Below are 26616 nucleotides of genomic sequence, written 5' to 3'. Positions count from 1 at the left end.
CAATTCTTCCATTCATATAAATTTCAACATCCAAGTACAAAATCAAAAATCAAGTTCACAAAAATGGATCACAAATCCCTCTAAAAGTACTAGGGATAGCCCGGCCTCATCAATCCATATACCCCATAATCACTATTCTATCTCCATAAGCACCTTCACAAAATCTATCTCCATATCCTAAACAGTACATGTATCAAATATAAGGCATGACAGTGCAATATAAGGCCTAAATTTTACCTATACAAAAGATTGGAATGTCAACTAGTCTCTTCATATCCAAAAAATGCTCAAAACAAGTACCACATTTATACCAACATGCATGCCAGTCTAAATATAATTGAGGGTAACAAACTCTCCTCATTCAACCCGGACTTTATCAATTCGTTCTTGTGTGTAACCTCTCCACTTGTTCTTCGGGTTACTCCACTAAAAAGATTAAAGAAATTAAAAGTGCATTAATATTTACATATTGGCAGTCAACACATACTAGCTCAAACATATACTCAAATCAAGCACATATTATTCCCAAGTCTTCTCAAATCAGATTTGTTATCCAAATTATCACTCATGCATGCCAATTTCACCAAATCAAAACCAACAAAACTTGTCCAATGCTATAAATTAGCCCCAAAGGCAGCTAGAGCATTTAAAATCTCCTGTAGTTCAAAATCCCAAAGATGTGAATAATGGGATCTGCAGTACCAGAAGAGATGTATAAACCATCAGGAGACCAAGCCTGATTTATAAGAGATGACTGAGATTCACTGCTTTCTTGTTTCCACCCAAAAGCATGTATTTTTGTTTGCCTGAGTCTGATATCAAACAGTAGGAGCTGCCTCTCGTGGGTCCTTGCATATAAAACAAGTTAATGTTACAAACTTTAAGCTAGTAAGAGAAAATATAGAAATCGTAACTGAAGAAAATCCCTTCATCCTAAATGTATGATTAGCCCAACTTGTAGGCTTCCTGGATCTCAAAGCTTAGAGTTGTATACTCGTATTAAATTAATTTGAAATGCTGTTCTGAAGCAAGTCTAACAAGCGAAAGGTTTTTACATAATAATATATATGATGGTTAATAACACTAATACACAAATACACGTCATAAATCAAGAGGCAGCTCAACAAATAATATAATGCAGCATGTAAACACATAAGGTAAACAAATGGGATTATTTTCTAGGAGCACTGACAAGGCAAATATCAAACAGCAGATGTTGATGACAAGATTCTAGCTGCAAAAATCAGTGTTTCTCACCCTGCTTGCAACCATAAATAGATTGAAGTCACAGGGGTTTGGCATTTACTTTCTATCTGATGCTTAATTAAACTCTGCTCTTCCCAAATTAACGTCAAACCCAACAATTCTCTTGTCTGCTCCAGCAGATAGTATTATATGCTTTTGCCACATCCCAGCAACTCCCATGACAGGAGATGAATTTTCACAACCAGAGATCATAACATAAAGATATAATCATAATTTTACCTTTCTACATAGACCAACAAATAGCACCCACATAGATACGAACACCAGTTTTTGAAACCCCCAAATAAAAAGTTTAGAAAATGGACAGTTATAATAGCTTCGAGATTGAGCAACATAATAGAGATCATTTCCACAAGGTTCTCATTCTAGAGAGTGGTTTACTATAACTAATGCCACGCAGTGTCATCAAAATGCTGTCCAAGTTGTTTAACTAATTTTCCCCATAACATGGAACACGCATTTATCCTCTCCAGATGCAGAGTCTAGAAAGCATATGTTACCCCCAGACTCTAAATGGAAAAGGAATTTACACTTAGCCACAAAGTATCTTTAGATAACATCACTATCACTGCATGGTAATGACTAGCAGATTGTCTAATGAAGACACATTTGTTGATGCATCTAGAACCTAGCAAGCTTAACCAGTCTTTCTAGTCAAGAACAAAAATTTCATAGTCCACACAGTTTGCATATATCTCTATCAAATGCATGCAATATATAGTTATAAGAGTAATTATATGGTCATATGTCTCATTGTGCTCTACTTTATATTGCTACCAAGCATGCAACATAAATTTAAGGAACTAATAGTGTAACAGGGAGAGATTTTGGACTTTACCCCCCGGACTTAACTTGCCACAAGTTGACCACTCCATCCACAGCACTGCAAACATTCCAAAGAAGTTGTATGAGAATTAGCCATGTAACATGTTTGATAGCATTTGATGTATCTTGTAGGAAAAGTAAGCATTAGCTATATTTTAAGCTTTCTTTTACAAATTCAAGGATTGATTAATGCTATTGCCTCTTTTTTGGGCTGCTTACACAAACTATGTTACCAAAAAGAAAAATAGCAGATGTTTCAAAACGAAAAATTGTAATTTGCTCAAAAAATTATGAGATTTGGTGGAAAAATTTGAGTAGGTAAGCATTTGGAGAGTGTGGGATTTGAAAAAACGGTGGGAAATCCTTAGAAGCTCCCCTTTGATTATTTTAGAAGATTTAAAGTCCAACTCGAAAAGGTCATTCAAACGGTAAAGCAACAAGCCCATTTTCAAAAGAAATCATACAACCTGATCCATGCCCATGAAGGAAAGAAAAGCCCATTAATCAGTTTAAGACATAGTTGCTAACTTGCTATTGTTTGAAACTCCAAATTTTCACAGTGCATTTCTCTTGCATCCGAAACAGAGGGAAAGGGAGGAAAGAATTTTCTCTCCTAAAAAATTACCAGAAATCTCGCACCAAATTCACACGATCCATAGCTAAACACTCCTCCAGATTTGAGGAAACTCAAACTCAAATACATAAAAAGAACAAGGAAGATTTTCAGCGAATAAGTCCCCCCAAGACCGAACAAGTTTTGGCATGGCATTCGAAACTTAGTTTTGCCTATATGCACTCCCCAAAAACGTAGATACTGCTTTCAGATTTCTTAAGGCAACGAGTACATATAATAGTGTGATACTAGGAAATTAAACTCTTCCCACAAAATCAATGATTTGCATTACAAAGCTACATGCACTAGTTGTCACTGAGGAAACATATGTAATCCATATCATAGTTAAAAGGTAGTTTCTAATCTCATTTTAGCAAAGCCAAAACAGGATTATTCATTACATAAGAAACAGAGTAGAAGCCAAAAAATATGCTGCAATGCAAATTAAGTGGCCATCTGTTCGTTTATGCCAAAGCATAGACATTAATCCTTGTCAACAGAGTCAACAGAGGACTGAAAATTATAATTCAGATATATATATATATATATAGAGGGTTAGGATGAATGGCCATTGTACTTGAATCTTCATAGTCCCAAGTGACTTTGCACCTCCAAAATGGTATTGGCCGAGTCCCTTAGCTTCTGTGCCTCTTCATCAGTGAGATGCACATTGGTGACTCCCAAGACCCCTCCCCTCCCAAGCAGAGCAGGCAAGCTCAAGAAGACATCTCCACCGCCGACGCCATAGAAGCCCTTCGCGAGCACCGAAACAGGGTGGATCTTCCTCTGCTCTCTGAGTATGCTCCTGGCAAGGCCAGCCACCGAGTACCCAATTGCCCATGAAGTATACCCTTTGAGGCTTATGACCTCATAAGCACTGCCTATAACAGCCTTGTGAATGCCCTCCAGCGTCTCTTTCTCGTACCCTATTTGCTGCTTCTCTAGGAAACTCAGCACCGGCACTCCCCCTACGCTAATGCTCGACCACAGCGCCACCGAGCTATCGCCATGCTCCCCAACAATGTATGCCTAATTTAAACCACACAAACAAAATTTTAGGACAAATTGAACTCTGGCTCGAAAGAAAATGGAATGAAATGAAATACAAGTCACCTGCACATCCTGAGCATTAACATCCAGATGATCAGCGATGAGGAAGCGGAATCTGGAGGAGTCCAGATTCGTACCCGACCCGACAACCCGGTTGCTGGGGAACCCGGATAGCTTCCAGGCCACGTAAGTCAAGACATCGACTGGGTTGGAGACGATGAGCAAGATGGTCTCCGGCGAGTGGCGAGCGAGCGGAGGGATGATGTTTCGGAAGAGAGCGACGTTGCGGTGCAGCAGGTTGAGCCTGGACTCGCCGGGATTCTGGCGGGCGCCGGCGGTGACAATGCAGAGGTCGGATCCGGCGGTGACGGCGTAGTCGACGGAGGCGAGGATCTTGGTGCGGGGGAGGAAGGCGGCGGCGTGCTGGAGATCTAGCATCTCGCCGCGGAGCTTGTTGGGCTGGGCGTCGACGAGGGCGAGCTCATCGGTGAGATCTTGGGTGAGGATGGTCTGGGCGATGGCCATGCCGACGTTGCCGGCGCCGATGACGGAGATCTTGGTGTGGCGCTTGGTGGGGGAGGGAGGGGCGGCGCTGGAAATGGGACTGAAGAAGGCCTGGGTCAGGTCCAGGCCTCCGGGGCCCAGTGTGGAGCCTGAAGGGGTTTTGCGCATGGTTGCTTGCTTCGTTACTCTGTTTGTGTTTATGGGTGTTGCAGAGATCGAGAGTCTGTCTGTGTGTGGGGTTTTATGGTGGTGTGGGAAAGAGAGAAACTTGAAGGAGCAGTTGAGTGGGGAGGAAGTTGTTTAACAGTCAATGTTCTGGAAGAACGACTGACCGAGACATTCTTTTAAGACTTGTTGACCAATCAAATCTGTGAGATACCTGAAACAAAGGAAACAACCAAAGACAAATTGTGGGCAACCCTATAGCATACACAAATTTGCTATGTGAATTCAGACAAAATTGGGAAATAAGCAGTCTTGTATGGAAAATAACCTCCATGTCCCCGTGATAGGGACCGACTCGTGTCACAAAGAGAGAAAAAGGATGTCTGAATTGGGAAATAAGCAGTCTTGTATGGAAAATAACTTCCATGTCTCCGTTCCATGTCTCCGTGATAAGTACGGACTGGTGTCACAAAGAGAGAAGAAGGAGAGGGGAGAGACATAAAGGAAGACAGAGAGAATTGTTAATTGTTAACTTATATCAATTCAAATCTTATATTAATTGTCAACTTAATATTAAGGATTTGTGTTTAGCACACCAGTTTGGATTTGTGTTCGTGTAGAATACATATTTAGAATTTGTGTTAATTTGAGACAATCTGTCAATTGCGTTAACTTTTCTGTCTAAATAAGAAATAATTTGATTATTTCATATTTAAAAAAAAAAAAAAAAAAAAAAGGTTACTACAAACAAAAAAATCAAAACTTTTTTTTTTTAGAAAAAAATAATAACAAAAAAAAAATGCAGCAGATATGGGATCGCACCAACTTAACCCACACCGCCCCAACCTACGGCCTATTGTCGACGGCAGCCTACTCGTCATCAAAGGCCTTACCTGCCGACGTGACCCCAAGCTCCCCTCTCTCTCTCTCTCTCTCTCTCTCTCTCTCTCTCTCTCTCTCCCCCAACCCAGCTTGCCCGACCACCTCCCCAACTCAGCAACGTCGCACCCCATCCAACCCAACCCCGGCCCCGTCGCAACCCCCCCACCCAGCCCCGCCCCGCCCCGCCCCGCCCCTTCGCAACCCCCCCCCCCCACCTAGCCCCACCTTGATGACTTCCAGTGCACTGAGGTCACTGCCATTTGAGTCACCATCTGAAAGAGAGAGAGATAAAGAAAGAATGTTTAATTTTTTTTTTTTTTCAATTTTAATCTTTTTTGTTTTTTTTTTCAATTTTAATGTTGTTTAGTTTTAATCTTTTGTAATTCTAAAAAAAAATAGTTTTAAATAGTTTTATTTATTTTTAGTATTAATCTTTTTAGTTTTTTAGTAGTAACCTTTTTGCTTTTTTTTTTTTAAGTTTCTAGTTTTTATTTTTTTTTTAAATATAAAATGACTAAATTATCTCTTATTTGGACGGAAAAGTTAACGAAGTTGACGGATTGTCCCAAACTAATACAAATCATAAATATGTGTCTCACACTAACACAAACTCAAACTGATGTCCTAAACTAAAATTGACCCCAAAATAAGTATCCTATTTGATGAAAATTTTTCCCAAAAAAATAATGGAGATGAACTGAGAGAGAGATATGCAAATTGGTACAAAGCATCAGCAAATTACAATTAGACCTGCAAGCTACTTCAGTATTTGTAATGGACAGTGTACACACTTCATAACAATCAGTAAACATGCAGACCCCAATCAAATCCGGCTTAGATGAAACAAGTAAAACAGATTGTGAATTTTGAAAGAGCACGAAGAGATTTCTATATGAGTTATACTTACACCAGTTTTTTTGTATTTTATAGCAAAAAATAAACTTTCACTGATTAAAAACAAATCAAATATATATAATGATTTCTAGAGCAGCTAAAACCCTTTCATTGAGGTATATCTTATCTTATACATAATGATGTATGGTTTGTATTGTGGGACATACTCCGCATTGTAATTTAATAATCGATGTCATCTATTTTTTAAGTTTCTATACAATGATCATCCTTACAAAATATTTGATAAATCGGAAACTATTAAGACATCTAATTGTGATAAAATAAATAAATAAATGTAATGATAGTGCCGTAAACACTTGAAATGATAGCTCTTTAATCAAATAATTAAACAATTTTTTATTTGTTTAATTTTTTACAAAAATGACCCTTGCAGACTTAGAAAATAAAGGTATCATCAAATTATAAGACGAAGTAAAGTCATACTTCGTTATCTTTAAGATGAGTTATCTTAGTAAGTAGTAAGTAGTAAGTAGTAAGTAGTAAGTAGTAACCATATCAACGGGTTGTGGTGTGAAAAGTCATAGACGACAATCAAGAGAGCGTCGTTCTCGTGCTAAATATATCCAATGGACAGAAACAAATCAGCGCTCAAAGTCGCCAGCCTCAAACCCATCACTCGCACTCTCGCAGAGAGAGGCAGAGCATGGAAGAATCACTAGCAAACCTCGAGCGAATCCAAACCCAACTCCTTGAACGCATAGCAAAGCTTGAGCTCTCCTCTCTTCCCCAGCCCACTTCTCAACCCACCTCTACACCCTCTTTCCTCACTCAAAACGACGCCGTCGGCGCCAACGAAGCTCGCCTCTCCGCTATTCTTCGAGCCAACGGCGTTAACGACTTCTCCTTCAAAAGGGTACCCTCCGATTACTACGATTGGTCTCTCGAAGCCCGACGCAACGTTCTCGGTGCCGCCTCCACCCACCATCTCTGCAAAAGCATTGTCTTGGTTGGTACCAAATTAATCTCCAATCCCTTTTCATCTCCGCTTGCATTTTCATCTCTGACTTCGTTTGACCTTTCCTCCAGGTTAACACTCAAGCCCAATCTAGTGTCGTTGATTGCAGTGACCGCAACAATTCAAAGTATTATGTTGTTGTCGTTCAGGTACTTTTTTTTGTTTTCTGGGTCTGTGTGTGTTTTCAGTCACAACAAATGAACAATTTTGGTGTTTGAAATATCTGAAATTTGGACCCTTTTTTTGGGTGCAGTATACTGCTCGATTTAATGCTGATGCTGTTAAGAACTTCTTGTATTCGCTCAACGACGGCAAGATAGCCAAAAAGAAATTCAACTGTCAGTTTTTGTGTCCCTCTGCTGTTTGAATACCGAATTTTTTTATTTTGTTTTCAATTCATAAAATTTGGAGTAAACTAGCCATTTTGTGTGAAATTCTGGTTAATGCATTACGTACTATAGAATTAAAGCAAGGAATGAAAAATGCCAATACTGAAGAATAGGTAGCAAAAGCAAACTAGCAAGTAGCAATGTGAGTTTGTAGGAGCCCGTAAGTGTTGTGTTCTGACGCTGGTGATACCAATATTCTGTCTTTTCTAGTGAATGCATGATATATACTACAAAAATTGCAGCACGGGTTTTCACAACAGTGCCACTATCATGTCAAGTAGATATAGCAATGTGATTTTGGGGTAGGTGTTGTGGTGTGTGTAGACATTGATGATACCAATTTATACACCTCCACATTTGATAACATGTAATGGTATTGGACAATAGTTTGTGCCGTCCAACTTTTTTTCAGATAGCTTTATGCATGCTTTTCTAAGATTCCTCCCATTTCTTCCTTCACCCTCAAAGCAGTTGATCCAACTCTTTGCACATAGTTCTTCTTGGGAACCTATCATCCAAGAAAATGGTTTCCAGGATTTTATCTGTGCGTACATCAAATAAAATTCCTTTCTGCTTGAGCCTTCTCCTTAAAACCATGGAGATGTGTTCCAATGTTATTGGAGAACAATTTTGATTAACTTCTTTTGCCTTGTTGGACAGTTGATTTAAAGAAAAAAAGTTTTAAGTTTGTCCGACTCCATTTTTGGTTATTTTGCATTACTCCTGTTTTATTTGTATAGTCATCCCTTTTTTATATATCTACTGTAGAAGTATTCCATAATTTGCTGGGACGTTGGCTTTTCTGGTCCAATTTTTTTTCGGTGCATGGTCTTTTCAGATTCTTCCCATTTATTTCTTCACTCCCTTAAAAAAGTTGGTCCAACTCTTGGCACATAGATCATCTTGGGAACCTATCATCCAAGAAAATGGTTTCCAGGATTTTATCTGTGGGTACATCAAATTAAAATCCTTTCTGCCTGAGCTTTCTCCTTAAACCCATGGAGATATGTTCCAAAGTTATTGGAGAACAACTTTTATTAACCCTTTTTTTCCTCAACGGTCAATTAAAAGAAAAAAAAAGTTGGTCCAACTCCATTCTATGTTTCTTTTGTATTACTCCTGTTTGGTTTCTAGAGTCATCCTTACATATATATATATATATATATCTACTGTGGAAGTGTTTCAAAGTTTGCTGCAACTTTGGCTTTTATGGTTCAACTTTTTTTAAGATGGCTTTATGCATGATCTTCTCAGATTCTTCCCATTTCTTTCTTCACTCTCTCAAAAAAAAGGTGGTCAAAACCTTCTCACATGGATCTTCTTGGGAACTTATCATCCAAGAAAATGGTTTCCAGGATTTCATGTGTGCATACATCCAAACAAAATTCCTTTCTGCTTGAGCTTTCTTGATGCAGGACAGGAGCAAAGGCTACTGTTTTGCTGCTATACTAGGGCAAAAATCTAGAATAGACCGATCTTCCAGCAACAAACAGTAGAGAAAGTAGAGATTTAAGCTATGAAATCAAAGATGGAATGTTGATAGATGAGTTCTAGGGTCTACGAGCCCAAAAGAAACTCTCAAATCTGAATTATCAGAAAAATATAATGCATAAACTGTCTATTACAACTTAAGCCTTTAGCTTATATAGGGAAACATAAACCTAAGATGACTAGGAAAGCATAAACCTAAACTTACTAGGAAAACATAAAACTAGTTAACTAGGAAAGCATAAAGGTAAATCCATCTAATAACCAAGAAACTAGACTCCTAATCAAGCTAGGAACAACTGAATATTGGAAAGCTACTAAATTTTTCTAAATTCTGGAAACCCTTGCAGAGGCTCCTGCATCATTTCTACTTAAACCCATGAAGATATGTTTCCTTGTTATGGATAACATTTGGTTGTTACCCTATTTTGCCTCACATGGACAGTTGATTGAAAGAACAAGTTGGTCCAACTCAATTGTATGTTTCTTTTGTGTTACCAAAATTTGTTATATCTCTTTGTTATATCTACTGTAGAAATGTTTCAAAATTTGCTGCCATGTTGCCTTTCTTTCTATTTTCCATTGTCAGGTTTTTTGATTTGTTGGGGTAATTTAATTTTTCACTTATTGTATTTCAGAAGGTGATAGTGGTTGTTATTGATTATGCAGTGAGGCTTGCACCTGAGGAGACTTCAGTAAAATTGACTGGATTTGAGCACAATGCAGTTACATGTATTGGCATGAATACAGAAATTCCGGTGAACACTTGTTTCTTACAATATTTTACAATGTATTTGTGTCTTTTGGAAATGGAATTATTTTAAATGGAACTGGAAGTATTTCTGCTTGACATGACACTCAAGAGCCTTTGTCTTTGCTATATCTGTGCCTTGATAATTACAAAACCAGTATTAACCAATATGTTCAGAAGTATGATGTGATTGATGAGACTGAAACTAGGATGGAACATCCAAAGCAATTAAAAAAAATAACCTTCTCTAACATGCTCATGGTTTCATAAGCTTATATAAGTCTTCGTTTGTGGTAACAGCTTACATTAGAATTTTACAGCACATATGCACTGTCACTTTTTTTACTATACATGTTTTTTAGACAAACTACTTCAGTGTTCTTTCATGTTAGGCTAAGCACTAGCATACAGGGCCCCCCCCACCCCCCGGATGTTTCAATTTTCTGGAACCTTGTTTATAAGTTGAAATTGTTGAATCCTTCCTAACTTCAAACCAGCTGTTGAGCTGGTCCACTGTTTCAAATATCAACTCTGTCAATGTCTAGCCTAGGAGTGTCATCAAGTTTTGGATTTCCATATGGTGGTCCATTGTATTGGTTGTCTTGATTAATGATTTTCTGCCAGTGCACATTTACGAGAGAGAGAGAGATTGATAGTGAGAGTTAGAATTCTGTAGCTAGGTTTGTTAGACAGCAAACAACCTTTTGTGTGTGTTTGCACATGCATTAGTGTAGGCAGTGTCATATAATGTTTGAAATACTTAGACAATGCTTGAAACAATGAATATCCACATTTCTATCACGGGTCATATACTCTATCATAAACTAGAAAAGATAAAATCATAGAACATTATGAAATGACATTGTAGTGATTGTTTGTGACCACTGACCACAACCCAACACATGATCACAGTATAATTTTTAATAACCATAAGGTAAGATGAGTATGTGGAAAAGGGAGAGGGAGAGATGTATATATATATATATATATATATATTGTAATGTTTTGCCATGCCTGATGTGATGTATGGGTTGATTTCAGGTGATTTTGGATGAAGCAATTCAGAAACTTGATCCTGATTTCTTCTGGTTGGGTGGTGGAGAGATTGATCTGAAGCTGGGCATCAGAACCTCTGAATTCATAACCTTTGTTAAACCTTTTATTGTGAACTGTAGTAGTACTTGATTAATCCAAAGAACCTAGATTCAGAATTTATAAAAGAATACTTTATCAAACAATAGCACGTATTAGAGACAGAAGAACAGTCATTGTCAGAATTCTCTTGCAAGAAAGATAATCTCTTTTTCTATTTTCCTGAAAAAATGACTGGTCCTGCCATCTTCGAATATTGTTAGATGATTTTTTTTTTTTTTTTTTTAATATTAGAATGGATGTAACCCTTATAACTACCAAACTGCAGTTAATTAAATATCTAGTTACTATCTGGTAGCTTTTTATTCCCACCAACGATTCATCCATTTGAAGACATTGAGGCCCATAAATCCTGTAGTCCTCTATCTCTAGTGCATGTGCTGCTTTCCTGCTAGCATGTGAAAAGATTTTGAATTCCTACCGCTTTTTTAGGTGCCAAACAATAATGATATATAGATCTACAGTTTGAACATTTTGTTTCACTTGTTTTCTTACCTTTTCAAAGTGACCAAAATGGAATGTGAAATACAATTGTAAACTGCGTACATGGCCATGAAATGTCTATGGTACGCACGTTGTCTACGTGGGATGGGATGCAGACAGATTTAAGGGCCGGTCATCTATACCCTTGGTCTCGAAAAAGTGAACCCGTCAGATCTAAGGGTCACTTTTCCGCATGGTAGATTTTTCAATAACTTTGTATCTTTTCTTTCACTTCATTCTTCTACCATTAATTCATAACTTGAGGTGATAGATATCTTGGTGTAAATGCAGCATGATTTGTGGTTCCAGCAGAAACTTAGCCATTGTTTTCTTGATATTATCATTGGGGTTCATTACTGGCTTAATTCGTTTTTAAAAGGTACGTAGCTATATATATGGTGAGACACAAAAGCATCAACCTTTAGAAACCATGTAATATGTTTCAGATTTGGTCACAATCATTTATTAATCTCTATCAACACAAAAACATACACAATGTAAGGAGTCATCATCCCTCAAATCACCATTTTGTCACTAGCGGACTTTTTTTGTTGCAAACAAGGAAAACACTTGAGCTCTATCAATGAAGACATAAACTTTGTTTATTATTGAACAGTAGGAGTAATGAAACTATTAAAGTGTTCTTAAATTAATTAGAAATATGGATAATTCACACCCACCATGGAAAATTACTATATCAATTCAAAGAAATATATATCTAGGGTTTTTGGTTGTGAATGGGTGGTTTCCTGTGAGGTTGTGCATAATCCATGACACCTACGTCCTCATCACTAGCTTCATTTCCCTTGGAATCTATGTCTTCCTCCATCGCATGTGTTGCAGATCCAAGTAATGACCTTGCATGCCTCTTCAGACCCTAAAACAGCATCATATATAATCATAAGATATATAGTACGTTAGCTAGACTGATTGTGAGCCATTAGATCAATATATATATATATATATGCATTTCCATGCAAATTAAGCCACAGTTTTACACCGTTTTTCTCTTGGCTAGTACAGTGCACATATATGGTGTATACCTTCATTTTGATCGATTGTTTCTGGTCAATCTGAGAAGACAATGTAATGACCTCTACTTGTCCTGCACAATCCCACCATATATCATCACCATCGACAAGAAGATCGATGTGTAATTCAAATAACAATAATAGTACTAAATATAACAATAGTAGTACGAAAAATGTTCTCTTCTTAAACAATCTTGCATGTTATTAAATTGTGATTTTAGAGTAGTATTGACAAATTTGATTTTTATTCGAATGTGATTCATATTAATTAACAGATTAACAACGTAACATTCTAAGTATTTAGCAATAGAGTGCTATCTGATAAAAATGTTAAAAATTGGAAGAGAAGACATGATTTTGTTCTCTACATACCACTATAGATAAATTAAGCAAAAACTATAAAAATTGCAAATTCTAGGTTAATTTTTCTTGGCGAAAGTGAAACGTAGGACTGTAGTAGAGTCCTTTATAGCTAGTAGTAGTTAAATACTTAATTATATATATGAGAATTCATCTCTTTTTTCTCATGAAAGGTTCATTAATTAAGAGAGATCAAAACAAGACTTGGTTAGAAGAGAGAACCTGAGATCGAAGGCCTCGGGGTACTTGATGACATTGAAGTCTCAGAAAGCAGTCTTAAGACTTTCTCTTCATCCTGCAGCAACCCTAAAAATATTAGGCCACTTCAATAATGCTCAATGCAAAAAATTACGAGACTTCCATCAATTATCTTTATACACCATTGCTTAAGAAGTGAAATTTTCTCGTCAAACAATGTGACATATTATGTTATATGTCTATCAATCTCAACTACTAATTAAGTAAAATCTTAAATAAATGTGTAATTAAGATTGACAGTATGATAATTTAACATGTCAGATATTTGACAAGATAATTCAAAATACTATCCTGTAAAAAGAATTTTAGAGATTTAAAAATATTTCTACATACCTCGACAGAATGGTAGGCTTTAGTGCTGCCACTTTGCTTATCAATGAAGCCTAGAAGTCGGGCATTGCATGCACACATAGAAATACAAGATAGGAGAAGGAGACCAACAATGGAAGACATTATATATATAATCTGTTGAAGTCACAGAATGACGATGAGAATATGTGGGATTAACTGATGAGCCTTCTATATATGTATTTGATAATGTGAAGTGAGGTGTGTAGTGTTAGGTTTGTGTAGTATTTGTAGTGATAGGGGGAGGAAGAGCAATAAATGCAGGTTGTGTATGGGATGAGAAACGTTCTTAAAGAGAACATGCAGGTGTTTGGTGATGAACTCTCCAAAACCAAACTCAAGATATTGGGGTCTCCCTTGTCTCCTTTTCTCTCTCACTTCTTAATCAATTGGGGCCCTAAGGAGCAGAAAGGTATCATAGAGCTACGTAGCTAGTGTATGTACACATATATGCATGGAAATATAGCTAGAGAGAGAGAGAGAGAGAGAGAGAGAGAGAGAGAGAGAGTTACAAAATCAGTAATAAAATATAGAGAGAATTAAGCTTAGTTCATTTAGAAAAATAGTTTTTAGATGGAGAACATATGTGTTTTAAAATTTATAAGAAATTCTTTTAATGCATAATAAAGTTCTTCCCTGATTTGAAGGGTATTTCCCCTCCTAGGGTGTAGAATGGATTTTGTAGAGGCTGCATATTAGGTTTTAACTTCAATATTTTGGGCAAAGTCCAAAATTTTAGAGTTAAAACTTAATATTAAGCCGTCAAAGAAAAAAAATAAAATGACTTAATTAAAAACCCTAAATCACTATCAATGTTAGTCTAAGAAAGACTCATAAAATGGAGGACTCTAAGTCTCTCTAAAATATAATTGTGTCACACTTATTTTGGTACAATGAATTTAATCGACTATCTGATAATTCTAATTGTGACTCATTTTCTCATATCATATTGTGAACTTCATCTTTAATATATGTAGATCCGGCCACTTGCATGTACAGATAGATTTCACACTTAATCATTGAAAGTGTGATCTATAATCACATGATTATTTATAAATATTGTGGCACATGTAGCATTACTTATTTATAGATTTATTTATTTTTTTGTTTTTGATAAGTTGATCATGGAAATTTGGTCCTACCCATGTGTTTTTTGAGGACTCCCCATTCCATGTGTTTGTGGGAGAAAATACTACTACTTTGTGGCAATTTGTAACTGCTATATATGCATCTCCTCTTTGCTATCTCCAATATTGTATAAGTGGGTGCGAATGATAGAATTCGATTAATTCCTACTGGGTTATATAATTTCCCATCACATTAAATTAGTGATTTTGTGATGTGAGGATTGCTTGAATATGCAAATGAAACTTGGAAGAAATTAATGGGGCCTTAGAAGAGTGGAGTGGGAGGTAGGGACATAAAATGAGGAGACAAAGAGGCATGGCCAAACCGTCACTTGTAGGCTTGTAGCTCCTTTGTGGGCAAGGAAAGGTCCACCATAGCCCACCAACTTCAGTATTTACTATTTAGTATGCAAGCTACGTGGCAAGTAGTCCATGTGCTAAACACTTGGTTTGTGCCACATCAGCCGTGGGCTTAACAGCGAGTTAGGCTTAAGTCACCTTAGTTGGGCCCCCGTGACCATAGTACGAGTCCAACCCATTTAAATCCGATACAGTGCCATACCATTCTAGGCCCAATGAGCTATGCTAAACATAGTCATCATTCTCCTAGACTACATATACCAACCTAGTGTGTTTTGCACCCTTGCTTGGCACACACACATTATAAGCCCATGCCAGACACAACTCGCTTAACAAAGTTCATCTTGAAGACAGAGTTGATCTTCCAAGCAAAGCAACTTTGATTTGCATGTTTATGCAATGGGTCAAAGAAGAAAAACAATCCTCATTTCTCATTCTCTTTCTACTAGTGTTTTAAGCTCTTAAAGTTTTTTCATCCTCTGATTCTCAACAAGTACTTTACTAAGCTCTTCAATCACATCTCTAATATTAAGAGTTGCCAGCCAAAGCTTTCATCATATATATTTCCAATAGAGTAGTAAATTTGAATCGGTACGAGGTTTGGGGCCCTTTATTCTACCATGGATGATGGACCCAAGGAAACAAAATCTGGCCCATTACATTGTCTCTTTGGATTTATTATTATTTTTTTATTGGTACATTTTACTACCTTGACCTGGCATTACAAAATTTGAGACCAACCAACCTAACATTTAGCATTATCTTTTTGAAAGGCAGTGAGTGCCGCTGAAGGCACCAAGAAATATGCAGAGATTGCAGTTCTAGTCAGCAATAATTGAGTCACAACACCCGTAGGAAGTCAAAGATGCAACAACAAACAAGCTTTGTGTAACATATGCTTTATAAACTTGGGTTAAATCGCAGCCACACATAACCATATGATCCCGCCTAAACTGGCAAGGAGATCTTCATTGAATGATTATGAATACTTGAATAGCAACAAGCAAGAAATTTTAATGTTAAACGAGAACTTAGAGACTATATACAATATAGGACTATACATATTATCACCCCAAAGGTGTTTATGAAGTAGGCATAATAACAGAAACATCAGCACAAAGGCAATGAAGATTATAGAAAGCAAATATGCTGGCACTGGAAGAAAGATGGGGGTATCCAAATAATCGAGGACTACAGTGGGATCTGTTAACCAAATGTGTTCTCGCCGCTGTAAGTGACGTAGAGAAACCCGTCTTCATCCTTCTTATCTTCATATATGGCAGACATGATTGCACCTGCAGAGACAGAAAATAGTTATATATGGACGATGGTCAATCAAAAGTCCCAAGTAGAGAGCACCCTCCTCTAAGGGTCATATCACATGAATTTACCTGTTGGTGGGAGAACATTGTCCACAAATATAAAGATTGCCTTTTCTGCACTTAGTTTAATCCTTTTGCGGATAACATAAACAAATTGTCCTACAGTTAGATCAGCTGGGACAAGGTACCTGTAAATTTTCTGATTCAGTTTATAGTTGAAAGAAACATGAAAGAGGACTGTGACATTGTCATATTATAGTCTGCATTTTACCAAGGACCATGATTACACAATTAAAGAGCACCCTACTTCGGCCATTGGAAGAATAAGATAAGCAAAGAAAAGGTATTACTATAAATTGTTGTCCAAAACTGGAAAGATTGGAACTTTACTAGACGTTGAAGCAAAATTAAACCAGGGAACATAACAAATGAATCCAGCACCATCAACCGTGTGAAAAAAGCTTACTTTTTCTTATCAATGTTGGGGATATCACTTCTTTCTGCCTTCTCCACAATCACCTTAAAATTATAAGAGAGATTTTAGACAAGGAGGCTAAGATGCATTTTACTAGTAGAACTAAAAAGAAGTCATTTTCTCAATATTCTTGCTGAACCAGTTAACACATCTGCAAGCAAATTCTCTATCTTTGATATAATCTCATTAAAACTGACAATAATGAACATTTAAAAGCAAATTTAGTGCCAGATTATGATATAGTACAGAACCATCCAAACCCTCCACTACATTAAAGATTCTGTGCTTACTACTCACATCTTGGACAGTAAATTGGCAATCGATAATTGAGTTACGAATTCAAATTCATACCGGAATCCTATCTGGGTATTTCTCCCTGATCCTAGCAGCCTCTGCCCTCCTCTTCTCTGAAAATAAAACAAACCATACATATTCATAAATTTTGTTTTTGGGGTACATATACATATATTCATAAATTCAAGCAATAACATTCTTTCATTTGTCATAACTAGACAAAGTAACAAAAACTAATCTTCAAGATATAAAATACCGACACACACCAAGATCATGCTCTTGCTTGAAGTAACTCTTTGCCATTCCACCTGAAATTAGCATCCAATATAAGTAAAAAGTAAGAGCCTAAAGCAATTCAATTACACAAGCAAAAATGAACAATATATTCTTTATCTGTTTATTTTCCCCTATTATAATCAAGACCCATGATGACACAAATTATAAAAGATTCATATAAAAAGAAAACTCCACCAATCCAATCAACCTCAAAAACAACACTGAAAACCAAAAACAAAAAACCCAAAACTTACATTAAACACTCAAATTTTACATTAAAGACTAGCAACAGATTATATTGACGATTACCAGAGGAAAAATCAAAGGATATAAAAGGAAGTACGACAAATTAGGAAATGCAAAACGAACCTCGTGAAATCTGAAGACGAACCCAGAAGGCAAAAAGAGGGCTTTTGATCAGAAAGTCCACGGAATCCCGTGGGGTTGGTTCGGTTTGGTTGACGATGATAATACAGAATACAGTGCTGGCTTTGCTTGGTTTTTTCCTATTTATATAATATATATTGTATTTATCCATTAAATTTTATAATTTTTTAAAATAATTGGAAAACTGGCATGTTTTCTGTCTATCCGTCCATTTCCGTTAGTGAATACGTGGCACAACTACAATCGAGCCCAACGGGGCTCACCTAAGCTCTTCAATGGTTGCTATGATTTTTTTGGGAAACGGTGTTGATGGGTCCTACACCAGTTTAATCTGGGCCGTCAGATTAGATGCTTGGTTTTCTTGATCAACACGTTCAGTGAACGCAAGTGATCTAATGATGGTGATGGCTCCTGCACCACTGTTAATGTGGCACGAAGTATGTAATAAGAGTAAGAATATGCCTCTCTTATTCCTCTTTTACATTTGAGCACATAATCACATAAAGGGTTAAGTTTCTAACGAGGGTGCCCTTATTTTAAGAAAAGTAAGGACACACCTTCGGACCACCTCTATAATATATTTAACAATTTAAACCGTATATTTTTAAGATTAACCATCACTAATCAACTTTGATAAAATTCAACAAAATCTAAAATTATTTATTCATCTAATCATCATTAAACAAGTAGATTAATATAAAGTTTCAAATAAATATAAAAATAATTATAATGATAATCAAATAGTCAAATAGTCAAACAATTTCAAATTAATTGATTTTTTTACTTAGATGATTCTTGAATGATTATCTAAAGGGATTAATAATATTTTTCTTGCCAGACTATTACACTTGTATCAGTTTGCTCCATAAATTTCTAATTTGAAAAATTAAGGACTCTGACTTTTTCAATTTTGTCAATTAAGATTCTTCCGTCAATTTACACATTTTTCATCTAAATCTTTGAGGGCAAAATGGTCCCTTTCATTTAGATCTTATCATTTTTTCCTCTTTTATTTCTAGCTAAATTTTGGTTGATCATCCCGACATTTTAGATGAAAAATGTGTAAATTAACGGAATAACCTCAATTGACAAAATTGAAAAAGTCAGGGTCCTTAATTTTTCAAATTAGAAATCTGGAAAACAAACTGATATATGTGTAATAATCTGAGAAACAAAATGACATTAATCCCTTATGTAAAATATGAACGACTTAGATTATTGAGCCACATCCCAAAGTAGGCTCTAACTAAGTTGCCCTCACTTTTTAAAAAATGAGGGCATCCTTATAAGAGAAAGACTCATGACATAAGATAGTTTGGCTCAAGTGTTTACCAACTAGTGTATATTCCTAAATTTTGGTGGCTTAGGGGTTAGCCTTACTTGTGAGAGTGTGCAAAAGATGTGGTAATGAATTACAATTATAATAGATTCAAAATTCGATTTATCAAATATAATAAAAATAAATAAATATGATAGACAACAAGCTATCAAAAGAAGTTAGAAATGGACCCTTATTACTTTACAATTTTTTTTACCAGCATATTGCATGCCTGTTTGTAAGAATTAGTTACAATGTGTATGAAACAGTGGAGAAAAGTGCATTGGCATTGAGGTTAATGGAATAGATCTACAAAATTTAGAAAGAAAATAAAGAAACTATTTGGTTGTGAGGACAGGTTAAGAGACCTAACACTTTATTGACTATTATGCAATACCTTAATTTTTGGGTGTGAGATTCTTTCTCTCAACACGATAACTACAACAGTACAACTATAATATATATATATATACTAATGAGGGCGGATTCGTGACATTATATTTTTTATACAAGTTTTTAATGGGGCCTATTTTATATAGGATTTCAACAATCCGAATCGTCTAATTTTTAGGTCTTTATTAAAAGGATCATTCTTGCAAAAAATCAAATAAATCGAAAACTATTTACATACAAAAATTAAATCGTCAACAAAATAAACACTTGAAATATTGACCATTTAATCTTTATACGTAAATGATTTTCGATTTATCTAATTTTTTACAAGGATGATTTTTTAATAAAAACCTAAAAAATAGACAATTCAGATCATTAAAATCTTATATAAAATAGCCTCATTAAAAACTTGTGTAAAATATGGTATCATAAATCCTTCTCCACTACTAACCAATGTTTTGCAAGAAAATATAGGGGTCTGAAAAGCAGCCCAATTGTATTAAGCAATGGTCAAATCTGCCACCAAATATATGGATTTAAACTTTACAGGCTGGCCCGTCGAACTTATATAAAGCTTGAGGTTCATTCACCATATTGGGCTCTTTATATCTTTGTGTTTGTTGAGCTAGCTAGTAATGCCCACTCTTTTCAGAAACAAGTCCCTGTCTGACTTGAACTTCTTGTAAAAGAAACGAGAAGCATTGAATTATATGATCCTTTGGGTTAATGTACATTACAGTTGTGCAATGTTTCTCATGGGGTAGGACTTACAAGCACTGTGATAAATCTTTAAGGTCACCTTTTATGCGTAAGACTGGATTGAATAAATTAAAATGCTAGATTTATGTGTATTCAAAAAAAAAAAATTTAACTTGAAGAGAAAAAATAAGAAAAAAATGAATTAATTATTAGGAAATACTTATATATCCTTACATATCCTCCCGAAAATTGTGGAATATATAAGTGGGGATAGTTTTTCCTTACAGCTAATCCATCTTTTTCCTTCAAGTTAGAAGACATCCTCCATTTTTTTCATTAAATACACATAAATCTAGTTATTTAACCTATTCACTTCAATCACATACATCAAACAAGACCTAAGAGTCAAATGACTATAATGAAAAATTCTCCCTTAAACAAATTTGACATTTATATACACTTTTAAAATCTTGTTAACTTTTCTAGTACTAGGTCAAAAGCATTTTTACCATTAGATTAATTTGTTGAGAGTTGAAGATTACATTGGGAAAATAAAGCTTGTATAATAGAATGTATGGTATTAGGTCTGTTTATCTATTTTTAATTGGTTTTGGATTAGATTCTTCAATTGATCTTCATAGTATATAAGTGCAGGTTATCCACATGTCAAGTTAAATGGTCAAACATGCCCCCACGTTGCTCAAATAATTGTCCATGTATTTAGCTTAAATGACGTCGTAGTGAGACATTGGGAAAATGAAGCCTTGATAAGGGGTTTCTTGAATTACTTTAATTTGACAAGAAGGATGAAGCAACCACACTCATACAAGCAATTATTTTGTAGTGATTAATATCACAATTAATATTTTGGGATTATTGAATTGGGTGATGACTATTGAGTTATGGTTGTTTCATTGCTTAAGTACGTTTAATTACTTATTTTTTTCTTCCAGTTTCATGCTCCTGTTTGGTGAATAGGAGAATCGTGGTATATAATTGCTCTGGTTTAGTTTGCCCAACTTGCCTTGAGAGTAGAGGAAAGAACATGGCTGATGGCACCCACCAGTCAATTGAATCAACATAATGATGAAGAGAGAAATTAAATGAGGCAATGTGGAAAAAATCTTCCCCAAAACAAAGCGTACGGATACATCATTTTCTCATAATCATAATGCGTGATGAGTAGTTATGGAATGGAAACACATGAAACCGTCTCTGATCTCCAAATTTTTATATTTTGGTAAATAGTAAATTAAACTAAATTGGACTAGGTTTAATTTAGATAATTAGATGGTGCATGCTTTAATTGGATTGAATTCCCTCTCAAAATTTGTGGCCAATGAGGAAGATATGGTCAGATATTCAACGTACTCCCATTTCTAAGTGATCATATTTCATGTATTCATTTTCTTTCACGTACAAACACATTGAGACGTGCCAAGAACATATCATCCTTCTATTAATTCAAATCTCACAAACCCAAATCAAGATGGGGGGGCCGGCACAGTGACTCAGTGAGGGGACCTAATTAAATTGCAGCCCATGATAAACAAATTAATTATACACCAAGGGGAAAATAAAATATAAAAAAAAAAAAAAAAAAAACAAACATAGGTGGGGGCAAAGAGGGATTGAGCTGTGTCATTTTCCACTTGATAAAATGAAAAGTGTAATTGTAATGTTAGGGATCACATGGGGCTGGATATAAAAACTGAGGCTTCATCCTGACATGTCCAAATCATGGTTTTCCTAAACAATATATTCATAAAACACTAGACCAAGGCATGTCCCCCTCTCATCCCTTCCACACATATACCCAAAAAATCTCTTTTCTCAAACGCACATAGACCACAAGGTAACAGTGTAACACCTCTTGGAGCCATACAACCCCATGAACCCGATCATGCATGCAATGGAGTCTTTTATTGTTCTGAGAATAGCAAATAATTCTAAACGTACAAAGACTTGCATTCAAAACAAGTACAGTCAAAGTGTACCTGTACGTGCAGTTTGTGTCTGTGTTTGAAATTCATCTTCAAAGAAAAAAAAAATTCCATGAAAAACGGTAAAAATGAATTTTTCTCTAATGTAGGATGTTGAATGCAAGATAATTAAAAACAAGATTTAACCATTCAAACGCTCAATTTTAAACGTGCCTTAGTGTTCAAATGCTTATTTACATCTCACATTTATTTTCTAGCATTAGAGTCTTCTAATAGAAAAAATACTACTTAATAGCTGATAGAATAGTTAGGGTTTCATGCATGTCCTACTAGATCATAGAATTATGGGTTATTGTCTGTCTAAATGACCCATTAGGATTCAGAAAAAGGGGGACACAATAACCCATTAAACAAATTGGGTTGTTGCGTCAGCTGCCAGAGCTTAGCTTTTGATGGGGTTGCACCTTCGGTTTGGTGTGTGTGAATCCAATAATGCCCAACCAAAGACCAATTAAATAAAGCTAGAAATCTTCCAATTTAAATTAGTTCCAAATTTGACAACTTGTCGCTAGTTTTTATCAGTGCAATTCTCATGCATATATGTATATATATTTGTTCACTTTCAAGAAATAGTACTACAAGCTAGCACACATTACTCACAACTTTCATTATTGGGTTGTAATGTGTATTAATTTCAAAAAGCTAAAGGCATATCATGTATGTCTATATATAGAACAGCGAGTCCTCTTGCCATCAGACTTACAGATATTGCAGTCCCACACACACAATCACATTACAGTGCTCATCTTTATATGGCAATCCGAATACGTTACCTCATATATAGATTAAAAAACACAGTTCGTGACACTTAATTAATGAAAACTAATTATGAAGAAGAAGAAAGTAACTTCAATTTTTTCACTAGATCAGTATTCAATTCTCAACCTATATATGTATCCACCAGTACTATACATATATAATCTTTTTGAAAATTTTATTTTGCCAAACTATCAATATAAATTATTAATTAAGTTGATTCTTACTAAATCATGTGATCTAGATTTGTAGCAACATAAGACATCCGATAACTATAAGCATTACCTTATATCTTTTAATTACTTCATATATATATAGGCTCATAGCTAGCCTTAATTTGCAGGTTTCATCATGTTTGCAAACAAATATATATATATATAGAGGAGTGCTCTAAAGCTAACCAGTTAGCCAGTTAATACGAAGCTAACCATGCTTTTGGGCCCACCATATCACTAATCTCATAATCCAAACCATCAATTATTTAGGCCATACTTCAATGATCATTATTGCAAAAAATTAACTAAATCGAAAATCATATAATCATATAATTGAGATTAAATAAATAGACGATCAATATTTTCGATAAAAGCATAGAAATAGTTGTTATTATAATCAAATGGCTAAATGACTTTCGATTTTAAAGATTTTTTACAGGAATGATCTTTGAAGTAGGGCCTAAAAAATAAATGGTTCGGATTTTGAAATCACATTGTGCAGTGGGCCCAACAGGGTGGTTAGTTTTGTATTATTTTACTAACTAGTTAGTTTTAGAGCATTCTTGTATATATATATATATATATATGCACATATAAATGATCACTTGCTCATCATAGAGCGGGGAATTTCCTGCTTGATCACCATAGAGCTGAGAATTTAATGATCGGGATCATCTATTTTTTAGGTCCATCTTTAAGGGTCGTCCATGTAAAAAATCAGCTAAATCTATAATTGTTTGGTCCTCTAAACTTTGCAAACAAATACAATTCGTCATATAAGGTTGAAATGATGTTGACAGTAATACACTGGCTAAACAATTTTCGATTTGGCTGATTTTTTACAAGGGTGATATTTGAATTATGCTCTAAAATATGGACGGTTTCGATTATTAAAATTCATTGCTGGGTGGTTAGGTGAGCGGGAAATTCCCTGCTATATGGTAAGTGAGTGATCGTTACTATATATATATATATATATTGTTGGCTTTCATTTTCTTCGAATGAATGGCTGCGCGCACTATGAATTGAGAGTAGTATCTCATATTGAGGAAGTAAAGTTTTACATAACTTAACGTAGGGTTTTGGTTGGATTGATTTTCATTTATTGTCAATTGGTTTTGAATTAAATGCTTCAATTTTTTTCATGGTAGTAGAACACATGCAATATATCCATGTGCTAAGCACAATAACCACACGTACTCTCACATTAGCCAAATTTATCCACATAAAATAAACCTATTAGTTATTGATTTTGGATTAAATGCTAAAAAAATTTGCACTTTAGAGGGTGTGTTTTTGGTGCAATGTTTAATGCTATAATTATTAATAAGAGGACACCAATCCAAAGTTATACCCTAGTGAAATTAAGTGTGAAACTAGGAGATCAGTGGTGCCTCCAAACTAGTAAAAGGTAACTATATCTAAAGAGCAATTGTTAGTCCTTTTAGCTTTTTTGCTCCTCCTTACCTAATTTAACCATATGGAGACCTTTTGACTAGACATTACTACCTGGTGCTAAAGCTCTTTTCAAATATCAATCTCCTCCATTTTCATACACTTGTGTGCAATGGTTCATCCTTAAAGTAGATTTCTTATTTTAGCATCTAATTAACATGTTACAATGAAATGACTATTTTATTCTATCGAATAATTATGAAAACAAGCAAGCCTATTATTGAGAAACTTCATGGAAATAACTTACTTTAATGAGATACGGAGATACCTACAACGTCTATCTTTGTTTTGAAAAGTTAACAATTTAATTTAACTTTAGATTTAAAAAAAAAAAAAAAAAAACTAAATTACCCTCATGTAAATATGTACACTCAACCATAATTTGGCTCTAAGCTCTTATATGCATTCGTTCAACCAACTCTAGTCTCGACCTTGACTTTTAATATTTTGGTCATTTCACAATTCAAAAAAGTTAAAATTGTAAGGGCCCGTCTGTTATGGATGTTATGAGAAGTCTTGATCCGTTTATTGAAGCGAGAATTGGAAACTATAGAGGAATTACAAAGTATATATTTTGAGAGATGGGTAGAGAGAGAAAGAAATAGAGGAATATAAGAGAGATGAAGAGAGATGGGTGAGGTGGGCAGCGGCGGGGGGTAGGGCTGCCGCCGGAGGTGGGTCTGGTTAGGTGGGGAAGAGGTGCAGATCACATGTTTTTTCATTTTTTTAATTTGTATCCGTATTTTCTATATTTTCTAAATTCATTGAAAATATCATTTAATCGTTTTCTAAATTTACACTGTATACTAGAAATTATATTTTGTGTTTTTCAAAAACTGTTTTCTCAAAATGGCAACCAAACGCATTTTTGTCATTTTTTGAATTTGTAAAATGTAAAGCCATTTTATAAAACATTACCAAACGCACCCTAATCGAACTGCTCGCAGTTACGGGACTAGCTCCCCGCAACTATAGTGACTCTTGCTTATGAGCTTCCAAATCCTTACTTATAGGGATTTTTTTTACCAATTCCTATTAAAAAACACGGGAAAACAAGCTTTTTTTGACTACTCAATCGATTAGCATCAACTAAGAGAAGAGGATTTCTCCCGCTCGCTTAACTTTTCAAAATAAGAGTGTATGCACCTCATTAAAATTGTCATTTTTATTAAGTTTTTCTAATTATTCTCTCTAAACCCTACTCAAACGTCTATATTTATTTCAAAACTCTATTGTTTAAGAAAATCATTATTTTTTTTTTTGGCCAACTTAAGAAAATTCGTTATTAGTATTCTTCTTTTCCATGCATAAGAGTGTGCGGAGTATCTATCGATAAAATCTTTTCTTTATTTTCTATATAAGACCTTAAGAAGTAATTGTTTTCCAATATAAATGAAAAAGGTAATTTTTTGGCAAGCTCAAAAATGATAGTGTCTATGTTGGTGGATATATAAATTAGTTTATATTTTTTTTCTAGTCAATCATGCAGTCAAATAGTCAAAAAACAAAAAACAAAAAACAAAAAAGCAGATTAAAGTGAATAGTCCATCCAATGGTTGGATTCATTGGTTCAACTGTTTAAGACTTGAGAAGTTGCTTGACATCCTTGTACATGTGCGGACCAGCAGTTCCAAGCTGGACAAGACTTAGGTTACTATTTTCACCTGGACCAGAAGCCCTCTGATTTAAGGAACAAGAAAACAAGTAAGAGCCATAAAGGGCAACAACACCTTTTCCCAAAATGGCAACTAAGTCCCCACTTTTCCAGCCTGAGTTACCGAGGGTAACTCAGTAAACCGATTTAACACATCGCCGCCATTTTTGGCAAAGACTACAACGACAATCTGCACAGGCCCACGCACTCAAGGTACACGTAAAAACACGCAACACACCCAGAGCTGGACAGTGAGTTTGAATGAGTTTTGATCGCAGCGTGTTTGTACGCGCTACAAGGAGCGTTGGGACTCGGTATCGGGTTTTGGTCTGAAAGTTCACTTTTAATCTGAACCACTCATTTTGATGATGTCGTTTTCATCCATAAAATCTCGGTTTTTTTTTTTCTTGGGCTTCCTCTCAATGAAGTCATTGTCTCATTTTGTAG

The 26616-nt window shown here is 35.4% G+C and overlaps 4 protein-coding genes across 5 annotated transcripts; 1 reads left to right on the top strand and 3 right to left on the bottom strand.

The window, feature by feature from the left end:
- Positions 1–2794: 2794 nt before the first annotated feature.
- Positions 2795–4634, bottom strand: LOC147273805 (Lactate/malate dehydrogenase family protein). The gene is made up of 2 exons (XM_086228497.1): positions 3818–4634; positions 2795–3733 (listed from the first exon to the last, which is right to left on the bottom strand). The coding sequence occupies exons 1-2, from the start codon at positions 4424–4426 to the stop codon at positions 3290–3292; spliced, it is 1053 nt and encodes a 350-aa protein (XP_086084623.1). The 5' UTR covers positions 4427–4634; the 3' UTR covers positions 2795–3289.
- Positions 4635–6823: 2189 nt separating this feature from the next.
- On the top strand, positions 6824–11260 carry LOC147273804 (YbaK/aminoacyl-tRNA synthetase-associated domain-containing protein). 2 transcript variants are annotated; one of them, XM_086227861.1, is made up of 5 exons: positions 6824–7166; positions 7247–7324; positions 7429–7513; positions 9722–9810; positions 10845–11260. In XM_086227861.1, the coding sequence occupies exons 1-5, from the start codon at positions 6864–6866 to the stop codon at positions 10986–10988; spliced, it is 699 nt and encodes a 232-aa protein (XP_086083987.1). In that variant the 5' UTR covers positions 6824–6863; the 3' UTR covers positions 10989–11260. The 2 variants fall into 2 exon arrangements, with proteins under 2 accessions (XP_086083987.1, XP_086083988.1); XM_086227862.1 differs by lacking the exon at positions 7429–7513 and having other exon boundaries at positions 9691–9810.
- Positions 11261–12076: 816 nt separating this feature from the next.
- RGF6 (root meristem growth factor) lies at positions 12077–13589 on the bottom strand. Its single transcript, XM_086228503.1, has 4 exons — positions 13421–13589; positions 13052–13124; positions 12482–12543; positions 12077–12315 (listed from the first exon to the last, which is right to left on the bottom strand). Exons 1-4 carry the CDS (start codon positions 13538–13540, stop codon positions 12157–12159), a joined length of 414 nt encoding a protein of 137 aa, XP_086084629.1. The 5' UTR covers positions 13541–13589; the 3' UTR covers positions 12077–12156.
- Positions 13590–15861: 2272 nt separating this feature from the next.
- On the bottom strand, positions 15862–17789 carry ATG8F (Ubiquitin-like superfamily protein). The gene is made up of 6 exons (XM_086256003.1): positions 17659–17789; positions 17280–17321; positions 17071–17126; positions 16711–16763; positions 16314–16432; positions 15862–16217 (listed from the first exon to the last, which is right to left on the bottom strand). The coding sequence occupies exons 2-6, from the start codon at positions 17314–17316 to the stop codon at positions 16129–16131; spliced, it is 354 nt and encodes a 117-aa protein (XP_086112129.1). The 5' UTR covers positions 17317–17321; positions 17659–17789; the 3' UTR covers positions 15862–16128.
- Between the last annotated feature and the right edge of the window lie 8827 nt (positions 17790–26616).

This window comes from Dryas octopetala, chromosome 9 (genome assembly GCF_963921425.1).
Source record: "Dryas octopetala chromosome 9, drDryOcto1.1, whole genome shotgun sequence".
In the NCBI taxonomy this organism is placed as follows: domain Eukaryota; kingdom Viridiplantae; phylum Streptophyta; class Magnoliopsida; order Rosales; family Rosaceae; genus Dryas; species Dryas octopetala.
The sequence above is the reverse complement of the archived record's forward strand: the minus strand, read 5'-3'. Positions and strand labels throughout refer to the sequence as shown.

Excerpts from the sequence above, each read along its gene's own strand:
- LOC147273805 (XM_086228497.1), bottom strand. The coding sequence starts at position 4,426 with ATGCGCAAAACCCCTTCAGGCTCCACACTGGGCCCCGGAGGCCTGGAC. Across the intron at positions 3,734-3,817 it reads TTAATGCTCAGGATGTGCAG|GCATACATTGTTGGGGAGCA; the intron begins GTGACTTGTATT and ends GGTTTAAATTAG.
- LOC147273804 (XM_086227861.1), top strand. The coding sequence starts at position 6,864 with ATGGAAGAATCACTAGCAAACCTCGAGCGAATCCAAACCCAACTCCTT. Across the intron at positions 7,325-7,428 it reads ATTATGTTGTTGTCGTTCAG|TATACTGCTCGATTTAATGC; the intron begins GTACTTTTTTTT and ends TTTTGGGTGCAG. Across the intron at positions 9,811-10,844 it reads GCATGAATACAGAAATTCCG|GTGATTTTGGATGAAGCAAT; the intron begins GTGAACACTTGT and ends GGTTGATTTCAG.
- RGF6 (XM_086228503.1), bottom strand. The coding sequence starts at position 13,540 with ATGTCTTCCATTGTTGGTCTCCTTCTCCTATCTTGTATTTCTATGTGT. Across the intron at positions 12,544-13,051 it reads CCCGAGGCCTTCGATCTCAG|GACAAGTAGAGGTCATTACA; the intron begins GTTCTCTCTTCT and ends GGGATTGTGCAG. Across the intron at positions 12,316-12,481 it reads AACAATCGATCAAAATGAAG|GGTCTGAAGAGGCATGCAAG; the intron begins GTATACACCATA and ends ATGCTGTTTTAG.
- ATG8F (XM_086256003.1), bottom strand. The coding sequence starts at position 17,316 with ATGGCAAAGAGTTACTTCAAGCAAGAGCATGATCTTG. Across the intron at positions 17,127-17,279 it reads CAAGCAAGAGCATGATCTTG|AGAAGAGGAGGGCAGAGGCT; the intron begins GTGTGTGTCGGT and ends TTTTATTTTCAG. Across the intron at positions 16,433-16,710 it reads CCCAACATTGATAAGAAAAA|GTACCTTGTCCCAGCTGATC; the intron begins GTAAGCTTTTTT and ends GAAAATTTACAG.